Source organism: Kogia breviceps, chromosome 20, assembly GCF_026419965.1.
Source record: "Kogia breviceps isolate mKogBre1 chromosome 20, mKogBre1 haplotype 1, whole genome shotgun sequence".
In the NCBI taxonomy this organism is placed as follows: domain Eukaryota; kingdom Metazoa; phylum Chordata; class Mammalia; order Artiodactyla; family Physeteridae; genus Kogia; species Kogia breviceps.
In genome coordinates this window covers 21966897-21989627 of record NC_081329.1, presented here as the reverse complement: position 1 = coordinate 21989627, position 22731 = coordinate 21966897, and the positions used below count along the sequence as shown (strand labels likewise).

Sequence of the window (22731 nt, the reverse complement as noted above, 5' to 3'; positions counted from 1 at the left end):
GTAAAGGGCTGAATAATATTTAATAAATGAATAAAAATATATTTAACTACTATGTCATTTAGTGTTTATTAGCTACCATCTTGGGAATAAGCGAGTATTTTAAGTGAGAAACAATGTGCAAATATCTTTTTATTTTCTGATGTTCTAATCTTCTTGTATCCTTTAATAAAAGAAAAAACACAAACTTATAATACAAACCAAAAATGGTCATTTGAAAATATCGTCTGTATATACATGGGGGAAATTTGAGAAAGGTGAGGTTGACACTGCTGGAAGGAAAGAAGAGAGAGAGAGAGGGAGGGAGGGAGGGAGGGAGGGAGGGAGGGAGGAAGTGGCCATTCTGTTTGGAGAAAAACAGCAGTTATCATATCCTTGAGAAAATTTAGAAATTTAAACCAGGGCACTATAAAGCATCCTATATACTTTAAATATTTATAGCAAAGATGTATAATCTCCAGACTGAGAGGTGGGTGGTTGTATCACTGATGTTATTAAGACCCAACTCTAGAAGCCTAATGAGCAGCAATGCTACAAAGGAAAAGGAGTTAAGTCCTGCTTTGCTACAACCAACATGCCTGAAGCCCTAAGCTTTGGTCAAATAGACCTCATCCTAATGTCAACATTGCTCAGACTATCAAGAAGTTGTAATAATACTAAATACTTTGCACATGTGTGAATACTTTTTGGAGATAAACCTCACAAATGAGCAAATTCAAATTTTACCTTTTATTTTCAGACCATAACATACCTTCATGTATAGCAAATATCTGTACAGCATCTCCCAAATTTTTTAATTTTTGATAAATGATGAAACCAGCCTACAGGAAAACAAAAAAATGAAAACAGTATACTAAAGATCACCAAATAAAACTGCATGTCCCATCTTTACAAAAATCTAAAACAATGATTCCCAAGGCACCCAAAAAGCTTAATTCAACCTATTAAGTTATGCAAAGATCTAAATGTCTTTATTTATTCACCACACCAATTGTGAGAATGCAGAAAGTAGCTGTCTACACCTTAAAATAAAAATTTTCACATTTTAACATCTAATATTATGAGCATGTAACGAAATCAAATAACTTATAAATGGAATCTAACAAAATACAATCAAGTAAGAGAAAAGTGTTTGACTACGGATATCCATTCCCCATTATCTCATTATTAGCTGTTAGTCAGTGTATATACAGTCCTCCTTCTAGCTACTGCTAATAGAAACAATCAAGTCACATGGATTTCTCATGAATAAAAATGTTGCAGAACTTGTACTAGTTCTCAACAAGTTTTCTGATTTTTTTAAACAGAACATAAAGGAAAATTATCTTTCTATTTCCCCACAAAATTGATTTTTTTCTGTTTTTAAATAAAAGGAGCTTCCATTCATAAAAACAGATGCAAAAAAGTAAACAATAAGATATTCATCTACAAATAAAAGTATAAGGGGAGAAAAGTCCAGTGGGACATAAAATACATTTCTTGGAAACAAACAAACAATAGTGCTATATATATAGATAAGGCCAGATTTCATTATGTACGAATATGTAAATATAAAAATACATCTAACAGCAGTAGAAAGCTAATTGTGGAGGCAATTTTTCTAAATTTTACCACATTTTAAATATAAACATAAGAAATAAGGCCAGTTTCAATACAGAAACTGTATTGTAGTTATTTTTATTCTGTAGTGGCCTATAATAAAATACATCATCAATACCATTTGTTCTTGCTCAGTCTGAGCTTATTTGCCTTTCATGTTTTCAGAGAACTCACATTTTTTACATACAAATTGGACATTATTTTGGCTTCATGACAATAAAAATAACTAGTATTAAACAATCTGTTGATTGGTACTTGCTAATTAATACTCAGAATTACAAATTTCACTAAATTTCTTCCTAAGCATTTTTAATGCCAAACTGATTTAAAAGATTTTAGTTAAGTCTGTGCCACTACCACAATAAAACTTTTATAAAGTAATTTATTATAAAGTTTAACAAACATATCATGGTCTAAAGATGTCTGGTACATACATAAGCATCAGTGGCTGCATATCGTTTCTGGTCCTCAGTGAGGGGAAACTTACTCCAGTTGCTGCAGCGGATAGACTTGTCTTTCAGAAGCTGTTTACCAAAAAGGTGTTTAACCAAACCACTGAGGCTCCAGGTCTCTGTACATTTCAACTAAAAGCAATGAAAAATCAACTCAGCAAAAATTATTCCCTTCTATTTTCAGATATTCCTAATTATCGGATACCAAATGATCATGTCACACATAAAGCTGGAAATGTTACACCAAAATATAAGGCAGAGATAGTCCTTAATAGATTTCCTGTCACTAAAAACCTCATTTGCAGTTTACATTATAAGAATTTAATTCTGGAATTTCCCCAATGTAGGTATTAAAATTCTTGGACTGTAGAAGCATCATTCATAGACAAAAGGTGAATATGTTGGTAGGCTTTCTACTTCTCAGCCAAAGGAATAGTTGGCTAATATGAGAATTTAACTTAATGACTACATGAATAAAATAGGTGAAATATGGTTGATGGAAGTGATGGTCAAACTTCCACTAAGAGCATCATACCACAAGAGCTGCATTATGCTCTTTAAAAAAAAAAAAGATATTGATATAGATGGATTAAAGAGATAAACTTAAAATACAATATTTAAATTTGCATATATATGAAACAAAGTGAAATAATACTAAATATGGGAGAGGGTGCTTGCTTAAAGAAACTTTGCTAAGGCAATGGATTAGAACTGAAGGTTTTCATTATGGAATACTCATTGGGGACTTCTTTTTTACAAAAACATTATATAGCCTACATTATTTCTTCAAAAAAATCTAAAACAGAAAAGATATTCTGTGAAACACAAATTTCTTATTTGTGAAAATAATATACATATTATATCTACCTTTTCATTGGCAATATCTGTCAGCTCCACAAAACTCTTCAATTTGATGTCAAAGTCACGTAGAAGTTTCTGCTTATCTCCTTCAATTCCTACACCTGCCTTTTTAATTGCTTCATTTTCAAGCAACATTTTTAATCCCTGAGGGAAAACTGTAACATATTTTTATTATTTCCATAGGTTCTATCAAATTTGATAGATTTATTTTCTACTTCTATCACATTCTATGTTTATACTTAAATTTCTGTTTAAGTTTAAATTCAGAAACACACTTGAGTGTTGCTTTTCTTGCCTAAAGCAAAAAGACCTGATTGATAAATGATAGAAAAACAACTAACATAAATGCTACCTCTGTTATCACTAAAATTTAGCCCCTCTACACTTCAGTTCTCTACTCTCTAAAACAGGAATAATATCAACGCTTGACAGAGACGATGTAAAAATTAAATAAAACAGGGATATAAGTGAATCAGGTAGAACATAAATACTTAAATAAACATAAGGTGATGAGAGAAGCACCAGTTAATTCAAGAGTTTAATTTTATATGGATAAAGTTGACATAATACAATTATCAACCATATAAAAATGAAACAAAAGAGATACCAACCTGACATAGAAGAAATATGAAACAAGTAACATTTGCTCTCTGACACACACAGCTGAATTAGTGCAACTCTGTTCAGTTTCCCTTTACTGTACACTGGTGGCCATTCCATGTCAAATCCTACCACATCTCCATCAGACACACTCATGCTAAATGGGGAAAAATAGTGTAAATTAATTACATTAAAATTTTAATTCCTACATAACTAAAGACATCATTCAAAATGTTAAGACAAGCCACAGACAGAAGATATCTGTAATACATATAACTGATAATGAATAGTCAGAAAATATTAAAAATTCCTTGAAAAGTCAGTACGAAAAAGAGAAATAATCCAGTGGGAGCAAAAAAAAAGGGGGGGGAGGGAAATAGGAACAGGCAATTCCCCAAAGGAAATCCAAATGGCCAATAAATTCAAATACATATATGAAGATACAAAATCTCAATAGAACTCAGAGGAATGTAAATTGAACCTATACAATTTCACATCTACCTGACTGACAAAGCTTCACAATATTAAATGCTGAGAAGGGTATCTATCTACCAGTGGGACCACTCACATACTGGTGAATGTTTAAACTGATAAAAATCCTCTTGGAAAAAACTGACAATATCTAGCTAAAGATGTGTAAACAGCATGAACTGACAAGTTTTTCTCATAAATATACGAAACTCTCATGTGCACAGACAGAAATGTTTAAGAATGTTCATTGCAATACTGTTCCAACTGGCAAAAAAGGACACACTACATTTCCATCAACAAGAGAATGAACAAATTGTAACATACTGAAACAATGTAATATTATATAAAAGTTTAAATAGAACTTCATATACCAAACCAAAAAGAAAAATTCTCAAGAATATAAAATGTTGAGTGAAAAAGACAAATGACATAATATAAACAGAGTTTAATAGCATTATTTTTAAAGTTTCTAAATGGGCAAAGTAATAGTATATGATATTTGGGGATATAAAATTATGAAAATTATAGAAAATACGTGAGGGAATGCTAAACACTGAACTCGTGACAGAAGGTCTCTCAGAGGACTGCAGAGGAGAGAATAAGAAAGGGCATACACAGGCTTCAGTTGTATTTTATTGTTTCATGTCTTAATAAAGATTTGAAGAAAATTAATATTAAGATTTGATAAAGCTAGTGGAAGGAATATGGGTGCTTGTTATATTATTGTTTATATATGCCTATTTCACAATTTTTAAAAGTGAAAAACGTACTTAAAAAATTTTTTTAAACTCAACCTCTGCTTTGGGCTAAGATGAAATAACACTGATCAGTCATACCTTCCCTTCATGAACAAACAGAAAATTAGACAAAATATATAAACAACAGTTTTCAGACACTAGACAATGGGCAGTACAGGACTATGCTCTCTGAGGGAAGGAAATAAATGGTAAGGCCTACTACCGCCCCAGCTTTCTGCTTGGAACATTCCAGATAACAGAACAGGGAGGAGAGTCCAAAGCAGAGCACTGAATTGGGAGACAGAGCTCAGAGTCAGAGAAGAGGAAACAGCTAGAAGTTGTGGGTAGAGTCCTAGGGAGGAGGGAGCTAGGCAGGAAAGGACGTGCAAGCATGCAGTGACACTACGAGGCTAGACAAAGAAAAACCAGGGAACTGTAAGCTGGACAGCTCCTAGGGCTTACATAGAGGTAAGAGGCATTAAAGTTCTGAAAAGTTGGAGTAGATTCTTTTTGATCACCTGGGGCAGTCAACAAAGACTCCAGAAAGGTCACATCCATTACAGGGCTAAATCATGTCCAGAATTAAGGCTACCGTAGATATGCCCTAAAAAAGCTTAAAAATAAGTCTCAAAATGTAAGTCTGATCTTCAGGTAACTTAGCTGCCTGACAGAGCAAAGCTCCTTTCCTTCAAGGAAGACAATAAAATCTAACATTCAACAAGGTAAAATCACAACATCCTACCAAAAATTGTCAGCCATGAAAAAAACAAGACAAAACAGGACAACGTGACTCATAAGCAGGATAAAAATCATTTAACAGAAAAAATAACTAGTATAGTGGAATTAACAGAAGAGGATATTAAAACAGCTATTTTTAAACATGCTGAACATGTTCAAAGATTTAAAAGACAACATGAATATGATAAGAGCCAAAATAGAAGATATTTTTAAAAAGAGACAAATGGAACTTCTAGAGATGAAAAATACAACAAAATTTAAAATTCACAGGATGGGATAACAGCAGAACAGACACTACAGAATAAAAAAATAAATAAGTGAACTTGCAGACAGAGCCAAAGAAACTATTCAAACTGAAGCACAGAGAGAAAAAAAAATGAAAGAAAAAATTTTAAACACTGAAAGAGCCTCGTGACCAACAACACAGTATCAAGCAATCTAACCTATCTGCATTGAGAGTGGCAAAAGAGGAGAATAACAGGATGTGAGAAAAAACACATTTGAAGAAATTATTCAAATACGATGAAGCTATAAACCCACAGATCCAAAAAGCTCACTGAACCCCCAAGCAAGATAAACACAAACCACACTACACAAAGGCACATCATAATCTAATTGCTGAAAACCTGGAATAGCAAAAATCTTTAAAGTAACCAAAGGAGGTGAAAATAAAAAAAACTTGCCTGCCTTCCATAAAACATACAATTCATCAGACCTACACTCTTCAAAATATGCTTATTGCCTTCAGATAGGACATACTATAGCATTGTCAAAGGTAAGATGGTAGAGTTAATACATAATCATAAATAACAGATTTTTACCTTCTCTGTGAGACAATTTAGTTCTATTTAATGAGTCCCAAAAGTAGCCAGATAACTATAGTGGGAGTGAGGACACCTGAATGCTATTTCTAGAATACATCTACCAGGAGACCATTAATAAATAGCTTAACTTACCTCTGCTTCTTCTAAGCCAATGTGTAACAGTTTAAAAAAAAAAAAAAAAGACAGGTATAATAACTTCAAAGATCTGAATGAATTCCCTATTTCTCCTTGTAAAATGCTTCAAGAGCCTTAGACTGCATTATTGCAGAGTACTAATTTAATTAGACAATTTAAAAAATACTAAGTCATTTTTAATGTTTTTTTAAGGATCATTTGCTAGAATTGTTGCTAACTAAATGCAACAGAGACAATCACAATCACTATTCAATATTACTATGTTGGTATTTTTAATGAAATAGAAAGGGGCGTTTTAGAGGTTGAATAATGTTTGCATGTTTTTCCTAAACTAGTGTGTTCTATATATAACATCTTAAGTACTGAAAAGTCAAAAAATTAGCTAGAGGGCTTCCCCGGTGGCACAGTGGTTGAGAATCCGCCTGCCAGTGCAGGGGACACAGGTTAGAGCCCTGGTCCAGGAAAATCCCACATGCCGCAGAGCAACTAAGCTCATGTGCCACAACTACTGAGCCTGTGCTCGAGAGCCCGTGAGCCACAACTACTGAGCCCGTGTGCCGCAACTACTGAAGCCTGTGCGCCTAGAGACCATGCTCCACAATGAGACAAGCCACTGCAATGAGAAGCCCGCACACCGCAACAAAGAGTAGCCCCCACTCGCCGCAACTAGAGAAAGCCCGCATGCAGCAACGAAGACCCAACACAGCCAAAAATAAATAAATAAATAAATAAATAATTTTTAAAAAAAATTAGCTAGAGTAATAGAAAGGCTTATGAATGAACAAACAGGTATATTACAAATTTAATTCAGTGATTTTAAGTTTTTATTTAAAAAGCAGAATTAGAACTTAGTGATATTTTACATGTATAAGTAATTATGTACTGAACACACCTCAACTATAAAACTCAATACACATACAAATATTACCATAATAGTTACATTCTAAGGGTCCAAATTCAAATGAAACTAAGAAATTTAAATCTTTACCTAATATCTTCTGATAGGAAAGAACAATCATTAGCATCATAACTGTACACAATGGATCCAGTGAATTCTAAGAAGGGGAGGTCATCTTCCAAAACACTCTTCTGAATAGATGCCTTGAGTTAAACAAAATTCCGAAAAGGCACAAATAAAATTCACATTAAATAATAAGTGTTCACTGAAATAATAAAGTTCACTGAAGCATTCAAATTATAGTTCTAAGTTTTATCAACTAATGCTTTATAGATTAATGAAGTCATACGGACAATTTAACAAAGATAAAGCTACCCACTGTAAAATTATTTTTCTAACAAATTTATTTGCAAACTTCTAATCCTATTTTCATAAAAGCATTTATTTTATTAATTTTTTTCTTCAATTATATTAGTACTCTACATGCAATAATGTTGCATAAAATGCTGAAGACTGGTTGATGGAGCTTAAATCTATGAAGACTTAAAACTCACTTAACCAAAAAATTCACCAAAATAAATACTGTCTAAATTATTAAATGAATTGGAACAAACTGGCAAGGTCAACCATGTAAACTAGATAAAAAGGGAAAGTATAGAGTAAGAATTCTCATTTTTGTAAACCCAGTTAAAATTTAATCCCATTCATCCATTCAATGACTAGATTCTGGTTCATTCACACAACAGCAACTCTAAACGTAAACAATGGCTTGAAGTTTACAAGTTAGGATTGACTCATTTTACAGTCAAATGCACATTAAATTTTCCATCTGAAAGAATAATCAATGAACAGCATACCTTTCCTTCTTCTACAGTATATGTCTTCTTCTGCACAGACATCCATTTAGGAAGTTTCCGCTGCTGTGTTGTTTCCAATGTTTGTTCATTCATCTTTAAAAGGTTCTAGTTACAAAATCCAAAAAACAATTACTTTGTGAATAAATACAGTCTTTCTAAGAAAACTCAGAGATAGACCTATCAATATGATTGAAGATATAAGTATACATGTTTAAATTAAGTTACGGCACCTAGGCCCAAATATAGGTTATAAAAGCTTGAATTGCAAAAGAAAAAGAAACATACAACATGCTAGCTCTAATGACCATACATTTAGTATTTCCTCTTTTCAAAATAAGTGAGCCAGTTTAATTGAGTTCTAAGGTTCTAGTAGTTTCAAAATTTTATTATTCTGACTTTGATCCTTTTAAAAAATAATCTTTATCTCATTTACAATGAGAATATCTGGGTGTATAAACTGCTAAAAATTTTTGACAACTTTAATTTTCTTATCATCTTTCCTAAGATCTAAGTAAATTCATCAAACTGTTAAACTGTTCACAAGTCTACCTGAAGAGAATTTTGAGACAGATAAGCTTTTCTATATTAAGGGTTTTTAATTACACTCTTGGCATAACAAGAATAAGAGTTTCGTTGAGAATATTTTTTAAAAATCTGTTACGAGTTTTGAGGGCTCTACTCAATATAAACCACACTTCAAGAATGGTTGTAGAAAATACAATTAATAGGAAAACCATGACATACTCTTGCTTTTAAAGATAAAACAGATCCATATTCTCATGTGACTTAATACACTAAACTGAAGTGGCCTTAAGTTCTTAATAAAATTCTTCAAACCCCAACCTTAGTTCCTGTTATCTCAAATTTCTAGTAAAGGCACAGCAGTTTTTAGTATACACCTGAAGATTCTTATGATGAAACAATGTCGATATGAAATAATCAAAGCAACAATTTATGATTATGGGATAGCCTGTTATCCCTACTGATATTTCACAATATAAATTCTGAAAAAATTAAACAATATCCAGCAGGTATCCATTTAAGTGCTCATTTTCCCAAGCATAAACCCCCAAAACTGAAAACACTAATAATGTATGAAAGAAAATTTTTAAAGATTACTTTGGCAAACAAAATTTTCCATACAGGACAAACTCCATCATTCTTATGCACTGGGAAGGAAAGGATTAACAGCAGGAAAGGGGAACTCACTGGCCCTACTGGGGAAGAAGGAATGAAAGACCTCAACCACCAAATGTGCTAATGACCTCAAACTGGATGGCAGCCTTGTAAATCTATCAATGGTATCCACTAGCAGAAAATACCAGAGTATCTATCCAGAAAATGTTAGCCAGATATAACTAACCTATCTAGGCTGCTTATCATAAATAAGCCTGGAATTCTGGCTTTATTAATTATGTCTGGAAAATGGGGGGTAGTCAGTATAGACTTTAAAAAAATGCACAGGCTTCAGTAGTTGTGGCTTGCGGCTCTAGAGCACAGCCTCAGCAGTTGTGGCACGTGGGCTTAGTTGCTCCGCAGCATGTGGGATCTTCCCGGAGCAGGGCTCGAACCCGTATCCCCTGCATTAGCAGGCAGATTCTTTAACCACTGCACCACCAGGGAAGTCCTAGATGAAATAACTTTTGTATGTTATGTATGCTTTATGCTTAAAATGGTTACACACAATTCCTGATTAAGACCTTTTAACACATTCTTAATATTCTGTAGAGCAACCATCACAAAGAAGCTTTGTTAGCACAAGTGGTAGCAAATGGCAAAAGAGGAGGCTTTGCTCCAATATACTGAAGACTCCTTTTTCACTGTTAACCAGCATTCCAACAATTCGATCCTTTAAATTGCACTTCAAGGATGCTGAAAGTCTTTAAATCTAATGCTTCTCCTTTTCTTCTACTGAGAAATACGTTAATTTCTTCTGATGATGTAAATAAGCTTTAAAAATGAATGTTTTATATCAAGTATTTCAATATAATGCTAAAAAGCTCTGTCTCAGGTACACACTGGCTTTGCTCTAATAATATTATTAATCCTTCTTTAGGATTCAAATAACACTAATTAAACAATCACTTCTAAAATTATTTTAACTTCACTCTGGCAGAGCTGAATTTTTACTCTGGATCCATAAATTTTGTCAGTACATGTGAATATATTAATATTTTCCACACGATCACTGCACTTTTGATTAAGTTAATTCAAGTGCTCAAAATGTCAGTTAAGGATACCATTTTTTGAAGCCAATTATTATACTTCAACAAATCTGCAAAGTAAGAGTCATTCACATAGAATAATTTGAAATTTTCCCTTTAGCTTATAAATCTTCCTTTGGACTGTCAACACACTTCAGTAATGAAATCGCTAATCAGATTTCTTCACCTAAAGCTGAAAAGAAGGTACTGTAGCAGCTTGGATTTCATTAGATTCACCATTTTTATGACATCATTTAATGTAGAATTCAGAACTACAGGCAAATTTTAATATACAAGAGCTTCTCTGTAAGGCAACATATTACTTGGAATATCAAGTTTTTTACCTTGGAACTTAACATAAAGCCTTTATACCTTCCTGTTATTACCAGTCCCAAATTTCCACTGTTTCCATAATATCTCATATGTTTCAAAATATTCATTTTTTACTTCATTTTTCATCCCCAGTTGGTTTTGGAACTTCTTTACCAAGCAAATAATGTCCTTCCAGGCATTTTTCAAGGATTCTATACAGCCTTCTAACTGAGGACCACTGCCAATATTGATGAATTCATAACTGCGATGAACACTTTTTTCATTAATCTTCTGGATTAATGTTGGCTTTGTGTCCTTGACAAATCTTCAACATACCTTCTAATAGAATAATTGAAAAATGGCAACTCTTCCACTTCCTTTGCCCCACTGGTCCAAACATACTGTTCCACATAGGCAGGGGGGAAAAAAAGCAGATTTAGCAAACTAGTGAGGTAATCTGAGCTTTATTCATTGTGCAATCCTGTAACTAGCTTCTTGAGCTCAATCTGATTATTTCCTTTATCAATCTCTTAAATTTGTTCTTATTTTTTGCTCAAAGACGCTTTCAAAAGTTCAGATCTTTTGTTTAGTAAAATAGATGTTTTATGAAAAGGTACCAGAGTATTTTGTTTGATATCCCTACCTCATTTGATTTAGGCTGAAAAGTGAAGAATTATGGGAACACCAAATCCAATTCTGAAATAATCCTTTACTGTCTAATTATTGATTAAATACTTAACTATTATGTTCAACTCATGAATCGGATGACTTTCCAGCTTTAATCACTATCTTAGACATCATAGTGGGAAAGTAGGTATCTATAGAAATCTATTAAATCTATTTGAATATAAAGTAATTAAAATACTACAGGTCTTTAATTCCTTGGGAAAAGTTTTTTGTCAATTGTTTAGCCTGTCTGTATTATATTTCTAAACAAATCCTATCCAAAAAAAATTTTTTTTAATTAAGGAGACTAAACAAAAACTAAGTGTACTGAAATAATTTATTTTCATTTAATTTAATAATCAAAAATTTTAAAGTACATAAAATATACTTCAGGGTAATCAAATATAATTTTAAATGAGTTTCTGAAGTTACAAAGCCTTATATTTCCTTATTGAATCAAATGAGTTGCATGTGTTCAATTAATCATCTTTAGACATAAACACTAGTTCTTTAAATTCTAAAAACAAACATTATGAAATTCTATCAAAATCAGGGTTTGCCATATTGTCACATCAAAAGCCCATAATAAATAATTAAAAATTAAATAATAAGAAAATTAATAAAATTAATAGTAATCTATTAGAGAATACTAAATATCATACAATAATAATTTGCTAATAATCCTGCACTTTTCTATGCTAGTAGTAAAATTATGAAAATTAAAGACAAATAAAATTTAAAGGGCTTCCTTGGTGGCGCAGTGGTTGAGAATCCGCCTGCCGATGCAGGGGACACGGGTTCGTGCCCCAGTCCGGGAAGATCCCACATGCCGCGGAGCGGCTGGGCCCGTGAGCCATGGCCGCTAGGCCTGTGCGTCCGGAGCCTGTGCCCCGCAATGGGAGAGGCCACAACAGTGAGAGGCCCGCGTACCACAAAAAAAAAAAAAAAAAAAAAAAAAAAAAATTTAAAGAATGCCCATAACTTTCCCAATGATTAAATAACATACACACAGCCAATTACAGTGATTAATAGATAGGAAATTATTTAACAGGAAAGTCAGAAGGAAGTACTACATGATACGGCCACAACACAACTCTTTTTGACCATGTTTACTGTGCATAATTGTACATGTTATTGAACTCAAGTAGCTAACAAAAGGATCTACATAAAGAATGTTCAGGACTTCCCTGGTGGCACAGTGTTGAAGAATCTGCCTGAGAATGCAGGGGACATGGGTTTGATCCCTGGTCCAGGAAGATCCCACATGCCGTGGAACAACTAAGCCCGTGCACCGCAACTACTGAGCCTGTGCTCTAGAGCCCGTGAGCCACAACTACTGAGCCTGCGCACCTACAGCCAGTGCTCCGCAACAAGGGAAGCCACAGCAATGAGAAGCCCACACACCACAACAAAGAGTAGCCCCTGCTCGCCACAACTAGAGAAAGCTCGAGTGCAGCAACGAAGACCCAATGCAGCCAAAAATAAATAAATGTATTTTTTAAGTGTTCAAATATAATTTCACCTAGTATAAATCTTTGAATGTATTTTCATTATAAAGTGATTTTATGCTTGAAAATTATAAAAAATATGCAACCATCAAAATTTTGCATTACCTATAACCCATATCACTATGCTGCAGCACAAATTGGAAGGTACTAACTTTGCTCCAGTTAACTCTTGCAAACAGTCAGTATGGACCCAGTGTTGCCAGATCTTCCAATTTTTCAAAAGAACTGGATGTTACTATGCAATCTTCCATCTGATATCAATTTCCAAGACCCAGTTTCCTGCAGGCCTCTTAATTCTAACCTCTGCTGTAGACAGATCAATACTAGCAGCTGATGTGAGTATCCCTAGAAATTTTAGGAGTCAATAACCCTTCATAAATCATCCTTTGAGTGATATACTTGGGTACATTTTTGTAGGTTCACTACTGAATGAGTGGTTGAGAAAGAGTAGGAATATGCCAACAAATTGATTTTCCTTCAAGAGGCCCACAGGAAACAGGGTGGTAGTCTGGGGCATCTACTTAATTAGTGGAGTAGGAAGTGAATTATCCTAAGACTGGAGCACATCTCCTTTTTCTCCCCACTTCTGAGTCTACTGTGTCAACTCATACTGGCCTGGAGAATTACTCTACTCTATGGCCTCCACAATGATGCTAGAAACACTCACATAGCAAATCATTTACCTTCCCATCTGTAGAATTGTGAGTAAAAACTATGAACCCAGAGTGGGGCACTGGCCCAGTTCTTCCAGTCCATCAACTATCAGCATCAATCAAATGCTTTAACAGTCAAGTTATTAAAAGGACTAGTTTGATGGTCTACTGTGAAAATTAGTATGTCTAAACAGAACCTAGGGTAAATGGAAGATAAGCCATCTTCATGAAGGCGGGCAAAGGGAGTTTCTTCACACAATACCAAGATATCCCTTCAAAATACTTCTCTAGTTTTCACACCATTTTACCTATAGTTACATTTTTAAGAATTAATCTTACAAAAATAACCGGCATTCCCCAGAAAGATTTATATACAAGGATAGTCATACTTGTTATACACAATATTTAGAATATATATTATATAGTGCAATATATAATATTTATAATAATAAAAGTTGAAATCAGACTACACATCCAACAATGGAAAAATGGTTAAATAATAAATAATGGTACATCCATAAAACAGAGCACTATGCAGTCATTAAAAAGATGTTCATATAATTTATCAAGTGAAAAAAGCAAGTTAGACTCTAATTTCAGAAAATAAAGATGTATGTATATTTGTCTATATGTATATATTAACACATTATATATATATATATATATATATATATATACACACACACACACACACATTTTTAAGATTTTTTTGATGTGGACTATTTTTTTATTCTTTATTGAATTTGTTACAATATTACTACTTTTTATGTTTTGGTTTTTTGGCCACGGGGCATGTGGGATCTTAGCTCCCCAACCAGGGATCGAACTCGCACAACACTGCATTGGAAGGTGAAGTCTCAACCACTGGACCACCAGGGAAGTCCCCACAAACACATTTTTAAAGGTCTCTGGTAATGTATACCAAAATATAATTGGTTATCCCACAAATGCAGATAGCTTTTAATTCTCTTCTTTATGCTTTTCTATATGTTCCAAATTTTCTATAAGAACATATGTTACCTTTTTGCAATCGGGGGAAACGTATGCCAATAAAAGTGGGAAAGATTTTGTTTGTTTAATGAACAATCAAGGTTACATTTTTTTATGCTATAGGACAAGCATCAGCAAACTTTTCCTCTAAAGGCTCAGATAGTAAATATTCCAGGCAGCCCGTTGCTGTCAGCAACTATTCAAGTTTGCCACTATAACACAAAAGCTATAAACAATACTTAAGAAATAGGCATGGTTATGTTCCAATAAAACTTTATTTATACACACAGTGAAACCTGGACTTACACAAATTTCATGAAATACTGTTCTTTTTATTTTTTTTTCAGCCACTTCAAAACGTAAAAACCATTAGGCTCATATTCAGTACAAGCAGAAAGTAAGATGTGACCTACTAGCTAGTTTGCCAACTGCTGCTATAGAACACAGACAAAATGCTCTAAGACTAGAAAATATCCAATGCTGCTGTGATTAACAACCCACTATAGCTATTTTTTTAAAATCACCACAATACATTCATAAAACACCTAATAAGAATGCAATTTCTTGGAAAAGAAAAGCCTTTTGATAAATTAGTTGCAAAATGAACCTCATTATAGCTAAATAAGTGAGCTTACTATAGGGTTAGTAATATTAGCCAATTAAATGTTAAGAGATTATCTGCCAAAATTACAAATTATGTTTTGAAAGAAGTGATCTTAGGTGATTTTATTTGACAGCAATTAGATAGTAGGATAAGCTATCCACTCAAGCCACTTCTAGTTCATGTCAACAGAAATCACACGAGTAAGATTTAAGATTTAAATTAGTAACAGAATTAGAAAATTTAAGACCAATTGCAGTTCCAAATTAGCTAAGAAGGGATAACTTTTTCACCACCTAACTTTTAAACCATACTATACACTTCTCTCTGGCAGAGTAGAAATTCATCTCAAAAGCACATTTTTCCCTTAGAATGGTGTCATCTTCTAGAGAACGGACAGACTTCACACCAATCTCAAGAGAAAGTTGGTATTGAGCTGCATGAGTTGCTTGTAAATTTTGGAGATTAATCCTTTGTCAGTTGCTTCATTTGCAACTATTTTCTCCCATTCTGAGGCTTGTCTTTTCGTCTTGTTTATGGTATCCTTTGCTGTGCAAAAGCTTTTAAGTTTCATTAGGTCCCATTTGCTTATTTTTGTTTTTATTTCCATTTCTCTAGGAGGTGGGTCAAAAAGGATCTTGCTGTGATTTCTGTCATAGAGTGTTCTGCCTACGTTTTCCTCTAAGAGTTTCATTGTGTCTGGCCTTACATTTAGGTCTTTAACCCATTTTGAGTTTATTTTTGTGTATGGTGTTAAGGAGTGTTCTAATTTCATACTTTTACATGTACCTGTCCAGCTTTCCCAGCACCACTTATTGAAGAGGCTGTCTTTTCTCCACTGTATATTCTTGCCTCCTTTATCAAAGATAAGGTGACCAGATGTGTGTGGGTTTATCTCTGGGCTTTCTATCCTGTTCCATTGATCTATATTTCTGTTGTTGTGCCAGTACCATACTGTCTTGATTACTGTAGCTTTGTAGTATAGTCTGAAGTCAGGGAGCCTGATTCCACCAGCTCCATTTTTCGTTCTCAAGATTGCTTTGGCTATTCAGGGTCTTTTGTGCTTCCATACAAATTGTGAAATTTTTTGTTCTAGTTCTGTAAAAAAATGCCAGTGGTAGTTTGATAGGGATTGCATTGAATCTGTAGATTGCTTTGGGTAGTAGAGTCATTTTCACAATGTTGACTCTTCCAATCCAAGGACATGGTATATCTCTCCATCTATTTGTATCATCTTTAATTTCTTTCATCAGTGTCTTATAATTTTCTGCATACAGGTCTTTTGTCTACTTAGGTAGGTTTACTCCTAGATATTTTATTCTTTTTGTTGCAATGGTAAATGGGAGTGTTTTCTTAATTTCACTCTCAGATTTTTCATCATTAGTGTGTAAGAATGCCAGAGATTTCTGTGCATTAATTTTGTATTCTGCTACTTTACCAAATTCATTGATTAGCTCTAGTAACCTAATCCAAAAATGGGCAGAAGACCTAAACAGACATTTCTCCAAAGAAGATATACAGATTGCCAACAAACACATGAAAAGATGCTCGACATCACTAATCATTAGAGAAATGCAAATCAAAACTGTAAGGAGGTATCACCTCACACCGGTCAGAATGGCCATCATCAAAAAATCTACAAACAATAAATGCTGGAGAGGGTGTGGAGAAAAGGGAACCCTCTTGCACTGTTGGTGGGAATGTAAATTGATACAGCCACTGTGGAGAACAGTATGGAGGTTCCTTAAAAAACTACAAATAGAACTACCATACGACACAGCAATCCCACTACTGGGCATATACCCTGAGAAAACCATAATTCAAAAAGAGTCATGTACTAAAATGTTCATTGCAGCTCTATTTACAGTAGCCAGGACATGGAAGCAACCTAAGTGTCCATCAACAGATGAATAGATAAATAAGATGTGGCACATATATACAATGGAATATTACTCAGCCATAAAAAGAAATGAAACTGAGTTATTTGTAGTGAGGTGGATGGACCTGGAGTCTGTCATACAGAGTGAAGTAAGTCAGAAGGAGAAAAACAAATACCGTATGCTAACACATATACATGGAATCTAAGGGAAAAAAAATGTCATGAAGGGACTAGGGGTAGGACGGGAATAAAACACAGACCTACTAGAGCATGGACTTGAGGATATGGGGAGGGGCAAGGGTAAGCTGTAACGAAGTGAGAGAGTGGCATGGACATATATACACTACCAAAAGTAGGGTGGACAGCTAGTGGGAAGCAGCCGCATGGCACAGGGAGATCAGCTCCGTGCTTTGTGACGACCTAGAGGGGTGGGATAGGGAGGGTGGGAGAGACAAGAGGGAAGAGATATGGGAACATATGTATAAGTATAACTGATTCACTTTGTTGTAAAGCAGAAATTAACACACCATTGTAAAGCAATTATACTCCAATAAATATGTTAAAAAAAAAGAGAGAGAAAGTTGGGTTTCAGTGGATTAGCTCAGAGATTTCTTTGTTCCTAAAACCTCTAAGGTAAGGAAATTAATGACTACTGTTTTCACAGTAACTGACTTGCCTAATTGCTTGAGGGCTAATAAAGAATCCCAACCTTTTTGAAATGCATCCCCCCAAAAACAAAAAAACACTACACTGTTAACTTAAATAGCACATACAGATAACCATTTCAAGTCCAGGAAAAAATTATCAGTAAGTATTTCAATGCTTCACTCTGAGAGACAATTATATTGTTTAACGTGGACAAATTTTCAGTTACTACCTAAAATGGTTCAATTCTGTTTCCTTCAAAATATATGAAGGCTAACCTGATGAAATACACTGTTTTATAAACTTGATTATTTAATCAAAAATGCAAGAATTTTAGAATTATTCTAAAATTTTCTAACAAAATATCACAAAAGAGAAGTCACGGTAAACAAGCTAAAATTTCAATTTCTCACTTTGGGCATTGATGCAAATTTTACAAATATCCATTGAGTTTCACAAAGTTTCTCAAAGGAACAAAGCTGTATCACCATCAGTACACACAAAGGAAAACTAATAACAAAGGCTAGCTGATTTTGCAAAGGTCAGCAGAGTGCTCTAGCATTAAAAAATATACTATGAAGAAGCAGGGAAGTACAGTGGAAAGAAATCTAGACTTGGAGTCAGAAAACATAGGCTACCATGTTGCGTTGTATCAAGAAAAATTATCCAAAAGTTATAAGTAAGACAAAAAGAAGGCAATATGTCCTTTCAGTGTCATACAGGAGCACAAGCCCATCCAATGATTATTTCATACGGAATATACATTTATTTAACTCATTATTTACTATTGATTGAAAACTCAGACTCTATGAAGTTACATATTAACTTGTAAAATTTTACCTAGTAAAAATGCACCTGAATTCTGTCCAGCAGAAAAGATCATCTCAAAGCCTATGGTTTTTACTGCCCTGTAGGATAGCCCTGTACCTAAGCTAGCAATTGTTTCAAAGTTTTTCCTCCAATGTCTTTATGTGGTGGTAAATTTAATGTATCAACTTGACTGCTGCTAAGGGTTACCAGCCCAGAGCTGGTAAAACAGTTATTTCTGGGTGTGTCTGGGAGGGTATTTCCAGAGATTAGCATTTGAAGAGGTAAACAGAGTAAAGAAGACTGCCCTCACCAATGGTGGGCATCATCCAATCTGTTGTGAACCTCAACAGAACAAAAAGGCAGAGGAAGGGGAAATTTGCTCTTTGCTTGGGCTGAGATGTCCATTTTCTCCTGCCCTTGCACATCAGCACTCCTGGTTCTCAGGCCTCTGGACTCTAAGCAGGTCTCACACCATTGGCTCCTCTGGTTCTCAGGCCCTCAAATTTGGTCTAGAATGACACCACTGGCTTTCCTGGGCCTCCAGCTTGCTGATAGCAGCAGATTGTGGAAATTCTAAACCTCCACAATCGCATGAGGCAGTCCCTCACAGTAAATATCTTTCTCTATATCTATATCCTATTGGTTCTATTTTTCTGGAGAACTCTATTACCTTATAATCTTTGCACTGCTTTGAACCAATTTTATCTCCTGTTGGTTCCCTCATTAATGAATTAAACAAATGTGATGTGCTCATTGTATATTTGTATGAGAATTGGTCTTTAATTTTTTAGAAAAATATGCTGTGACACTTGGCCACTTAGTATCCATGTGATCTTGCACAAGGCATTACTTTTCTAAATTTTCATTTCTTCATCTGTAAAATGGGATTAAATTGCCATTATATTACTTGCCTTATTATATTACATTATTATTATATATTACTTGCCCTACTAAACACGGGGTTGATGTGAAGATAAACAGTGATAAACCTGATGTGACATCTCTTAAACTGCAGCTATATATAAGTTGGCATACTGATAGGAGTAGTGATAGATCTTTTACTGCTATTATACCTCATTCTCTTTAGTATACTGAGAAGGATAAAGAACCTATGGGTACAGAAAGAGATATCAAATCCATACCTATTAGACTAAGTATATAAATTTATCAAAAGTTAATTAAACACTGAAGTGCTTCATAGGCAGAATGTTCTTTTAAATGATAAATCCAAATAGAGAAAAGAAAATGGATTCATTTATCCAAAAAGACTTCATTCTTATGCATCAGATCTGATCCAAGGAGTACTAAATTTCAACATGCATCTATTTTATTTCTCTGTAACTATATTACACAAATTATATTTAGTAGGTTTCCAACTAGAATCCAAGTTACAACACTAATATATCATCTAACTTTTCATGTGTGTAGATGAGAATATAGAAAAAGAATAAATTTTAAAGACTGATAAGTTATAAAATTGGATTAGTGTTTTCAAATAACCTAACAAAAAGCTTATAAGACTAAAGCAGCTTAAATGATTCAGCAATTCACTTTGGTTATCAATGTCCTAAATTTGGTTAGGCACTTTGGGTTTCACCTATACAATTATGTTATTTTTACTAAAAGAGGCAGTTTCGAGTCAAAAAGCCTTTCAAATGTTATCAACAATACAACAAACTTTAAAAATTCTGGGTTAGAGTTATTTTATTATATTACATAGTTTCTGAAAATGTAACCTTGCCCTATGAGTTTATCTATATTTAACCAATATACTAGCAACTACTTTATATATATATATGTATACTATATAGACACATATACACATGCATACATACAATACACATGCATGTACAATCTATAATTTATTATAGAAAATATAATTTATAAGGTATTCTCCTGTATTGTTTTTGAGAATTCCTTTCTGCTCTTCAATGCACTAATAGGAATAGGAGGGGGCAGAGTAAAAAAATTAAGACCAAAGAATCCATGACAAAGCCCTCATTAAATTCCCTGATTAAAGAGGCTTTAATTAATCTATTGCTCGATTTTGGCTAATCTTAATTTCGCTCCAAATAATCCAAGCAAGCAAACAAGAAAAGCTAAATAAAACCACCATTAGCATTTAGTCCAGCTACAGTAAATCACGGCAATTTTAAAAGTAGTGGGATATTTTTTTTTTTGAGAGACCTATTTCTTTACAGGCATCTACCAAATTTTCATAACTGTCAAGTATTATGTAATATATAATTCATAATAACGAAGTATAAATTAAAATTTGTATTAATAGTCAACTGAAATAAAATACAAATAGAAACAAATAAATACAATAAAATGCTATTAAAATGCTAGCAACAGGGGAAAAAAATAAAAGCCTCTCTCTATGCTGTGTCATTGTGAGAAGCCGCAATGCCCATAAACCAGGAACATGACTTTACCTGAACTGAATCCATGGCACAGTGAAGTGCTTTATAACTGAATTTCACTATCCAACTGAATAATTCATTATTTTTAATGAATTTCCTCTGTTCTGTAAGTAGCAATAGCCAGTCAGCTAAAATCAACCACTATAAACTGGGAAACTGCAGAGGAAGTTTTCAAGTAAGTCAATTTAAAACTTGCTTAGGCTGCCTGTTTTTCCTTTTTATTTTTTACTCTTACTTCATATGGCCTGAGATGAAATTTTACAGGACTCATTATCAAGAGGACATTGACGGTTGCCTACCCAGCATCCATTCCACCCTGTACTCTTTGTACAGTACCATAAATTTAATTGAGATAATGACCAGTTACTCACAAAGCCAATGTGCTTCAAGACAGCTGCCCCTACTACCAGCTCCCATGGAAAATCAACTGATCTGAAAGTAATTCCATTCTCCTTGCCACAATGATGATTCAGAAACTCAGGTCTAAACTCAAGGCATTCCCTTGAATTTGGGTTAAGAATAAAACCTATGATCTAATTCAGGCCAATGAGATACAAGAGAAGGTGTTTAGGGGGTTTCTGAGAATAACGCGTCTTGCTCTTGTAAAAAGTACCAGAAGAGGTGCCCTATATTTGAGAATGGGAAGCCTGGGCCTTCTACAGCCAGTTTGCCATCATGATGGAAGTCAGCTTGAGGATGAAGCCAACACACAGAAGACGGCAAAGATGAGAAATGGAGCTACAGTAGATGGACTAAACCAGTCTTCAAGTCAGCCCTACCTTAGCCTTCAAGTTTCATTTTAATAAGAAATTTCCTTATTTGTTAAACCTGTTTGAATCAAGTTTTCTGTGCTTGCATTCTAATACACAATTATAATTGAAAATAAAAGTATGTGGCCAATTCTTTTCTTTCTTTAACCCCTTATCTTAAAAAAATAAATTATAACAATAAAAAAACTAGCCACACAAAGGATACAATACCAAAAGTTTCATAACTTCACAGTTTCAAATCTTTTTAAATCAAAAGAAGAATAAAATAACATTAAATAGCAATGTAACAGAAAATTATAACTGTTGGGGAAGCTAGTAAAGTAATCTTGTTCAGGCTTCAGAGGCGGCACTAGGCCTCTCTGTGACCAGGCAATGACCCTAAAAACTGGCTAAGTGCCAAACTGCTGAGCTACATACAGGCCAGCAGGGGTGACGCCAGCATACCTTGTAAATCATTAGATAAGACAGGGAGTAAGTCTGGGGGCTTGAATCTTGAGGGCCTGGCCAGCCCCCGGGGATTAGAGAACATTCCAAGACTTTCAAGTTAAGACCAAGACATTTATGACAATACCAGGGCTGCAAATTTGCACGCAGGCTGATTATTATCAGCCTTCGGCCTGGTGCTTATAGTGGGACTCCTTCGTGTAGCAAACTGAAGTCTCACCCATGGGGTGGATGCACTGCCTGGGGCCTTTTCACAATTGGGACTCCAGATTGCTGTACCAGGGACTTCCCAGCGCTGCTTGGATATGGATGTAGGTGCTTCCCCAATTTGGTGATGTATAAACCTCTGTTTTTACTATTCTTTCTTAATTAGTTATACTATTCTTTTCTTAATTAATATACTGTATTCTCGTGTTAATTCAATAAACTCTTTAAATTTTTGCTTAACTTAGTGCAGAGTGGTTATTTTGCCAGCGAATCCTACGAACCTTGAAACCAAATGTAAGGTTTTTGGCAAAACAATAACTTAAATAAATGGGAGTGATATTTAACTTTAAGATGCAAAGCTCTGTATTGAGCTGAAATTCAGCATTGTCAGGTAGAAAGAAAAATGCAGTATTTTACAATAAGACCAATTTAAGTGTGGGAGGAATAGCA

General features: G+C 34.2%; 1 protein-coding gene across 5 annotated transcripts in view; it reads right to left on the bottom strand.

The window, feature by feature from the left end:
- WRN (WRN RecQ like helicase) overlaps positions 1-22731 on the bottom strand; it is a 117735-nt gene that overhangs the window by 89435 nt on the left and 5569 nt on the right. For 2 of the 5 annotated variants that reach the window (XM_067022412.1, XM_067022414.1), the window contains exons 2-8: positions 11022-11086; positions 8170-8274; positions 7403-7515; positions 3521-3666; positions 2916-3064; positions 2031-2180; positions 749-818 (exon numbers count right to left, since the gene is read on the bottom strand). In XM_067022412.1, coding sequence (XP_066878513.1) covers positions 749-818; positions 2031-2180; positions 2916-3064; positions 3521-3666; positions 7403-7515; positions 8170-8262 — 721 coding nt within the window. In that variant the 5' untranslated portion in view covers positions 8263-8274; positions 11022-11086. Of the gene's footprint in view, positions 1-748; positions 819-2030; positions 2181-2915; positions 3065-3520; positions 3667-7402; positions 7516-8169; positions 8275-11021; positions 11087-17329; positions 17399-22731 lie in introns of those variants that run through there. The other 3 variants (XM_059049271.2, XM_059049273.2, XM_067022413.1) reach the window with 2 other exon arrangements.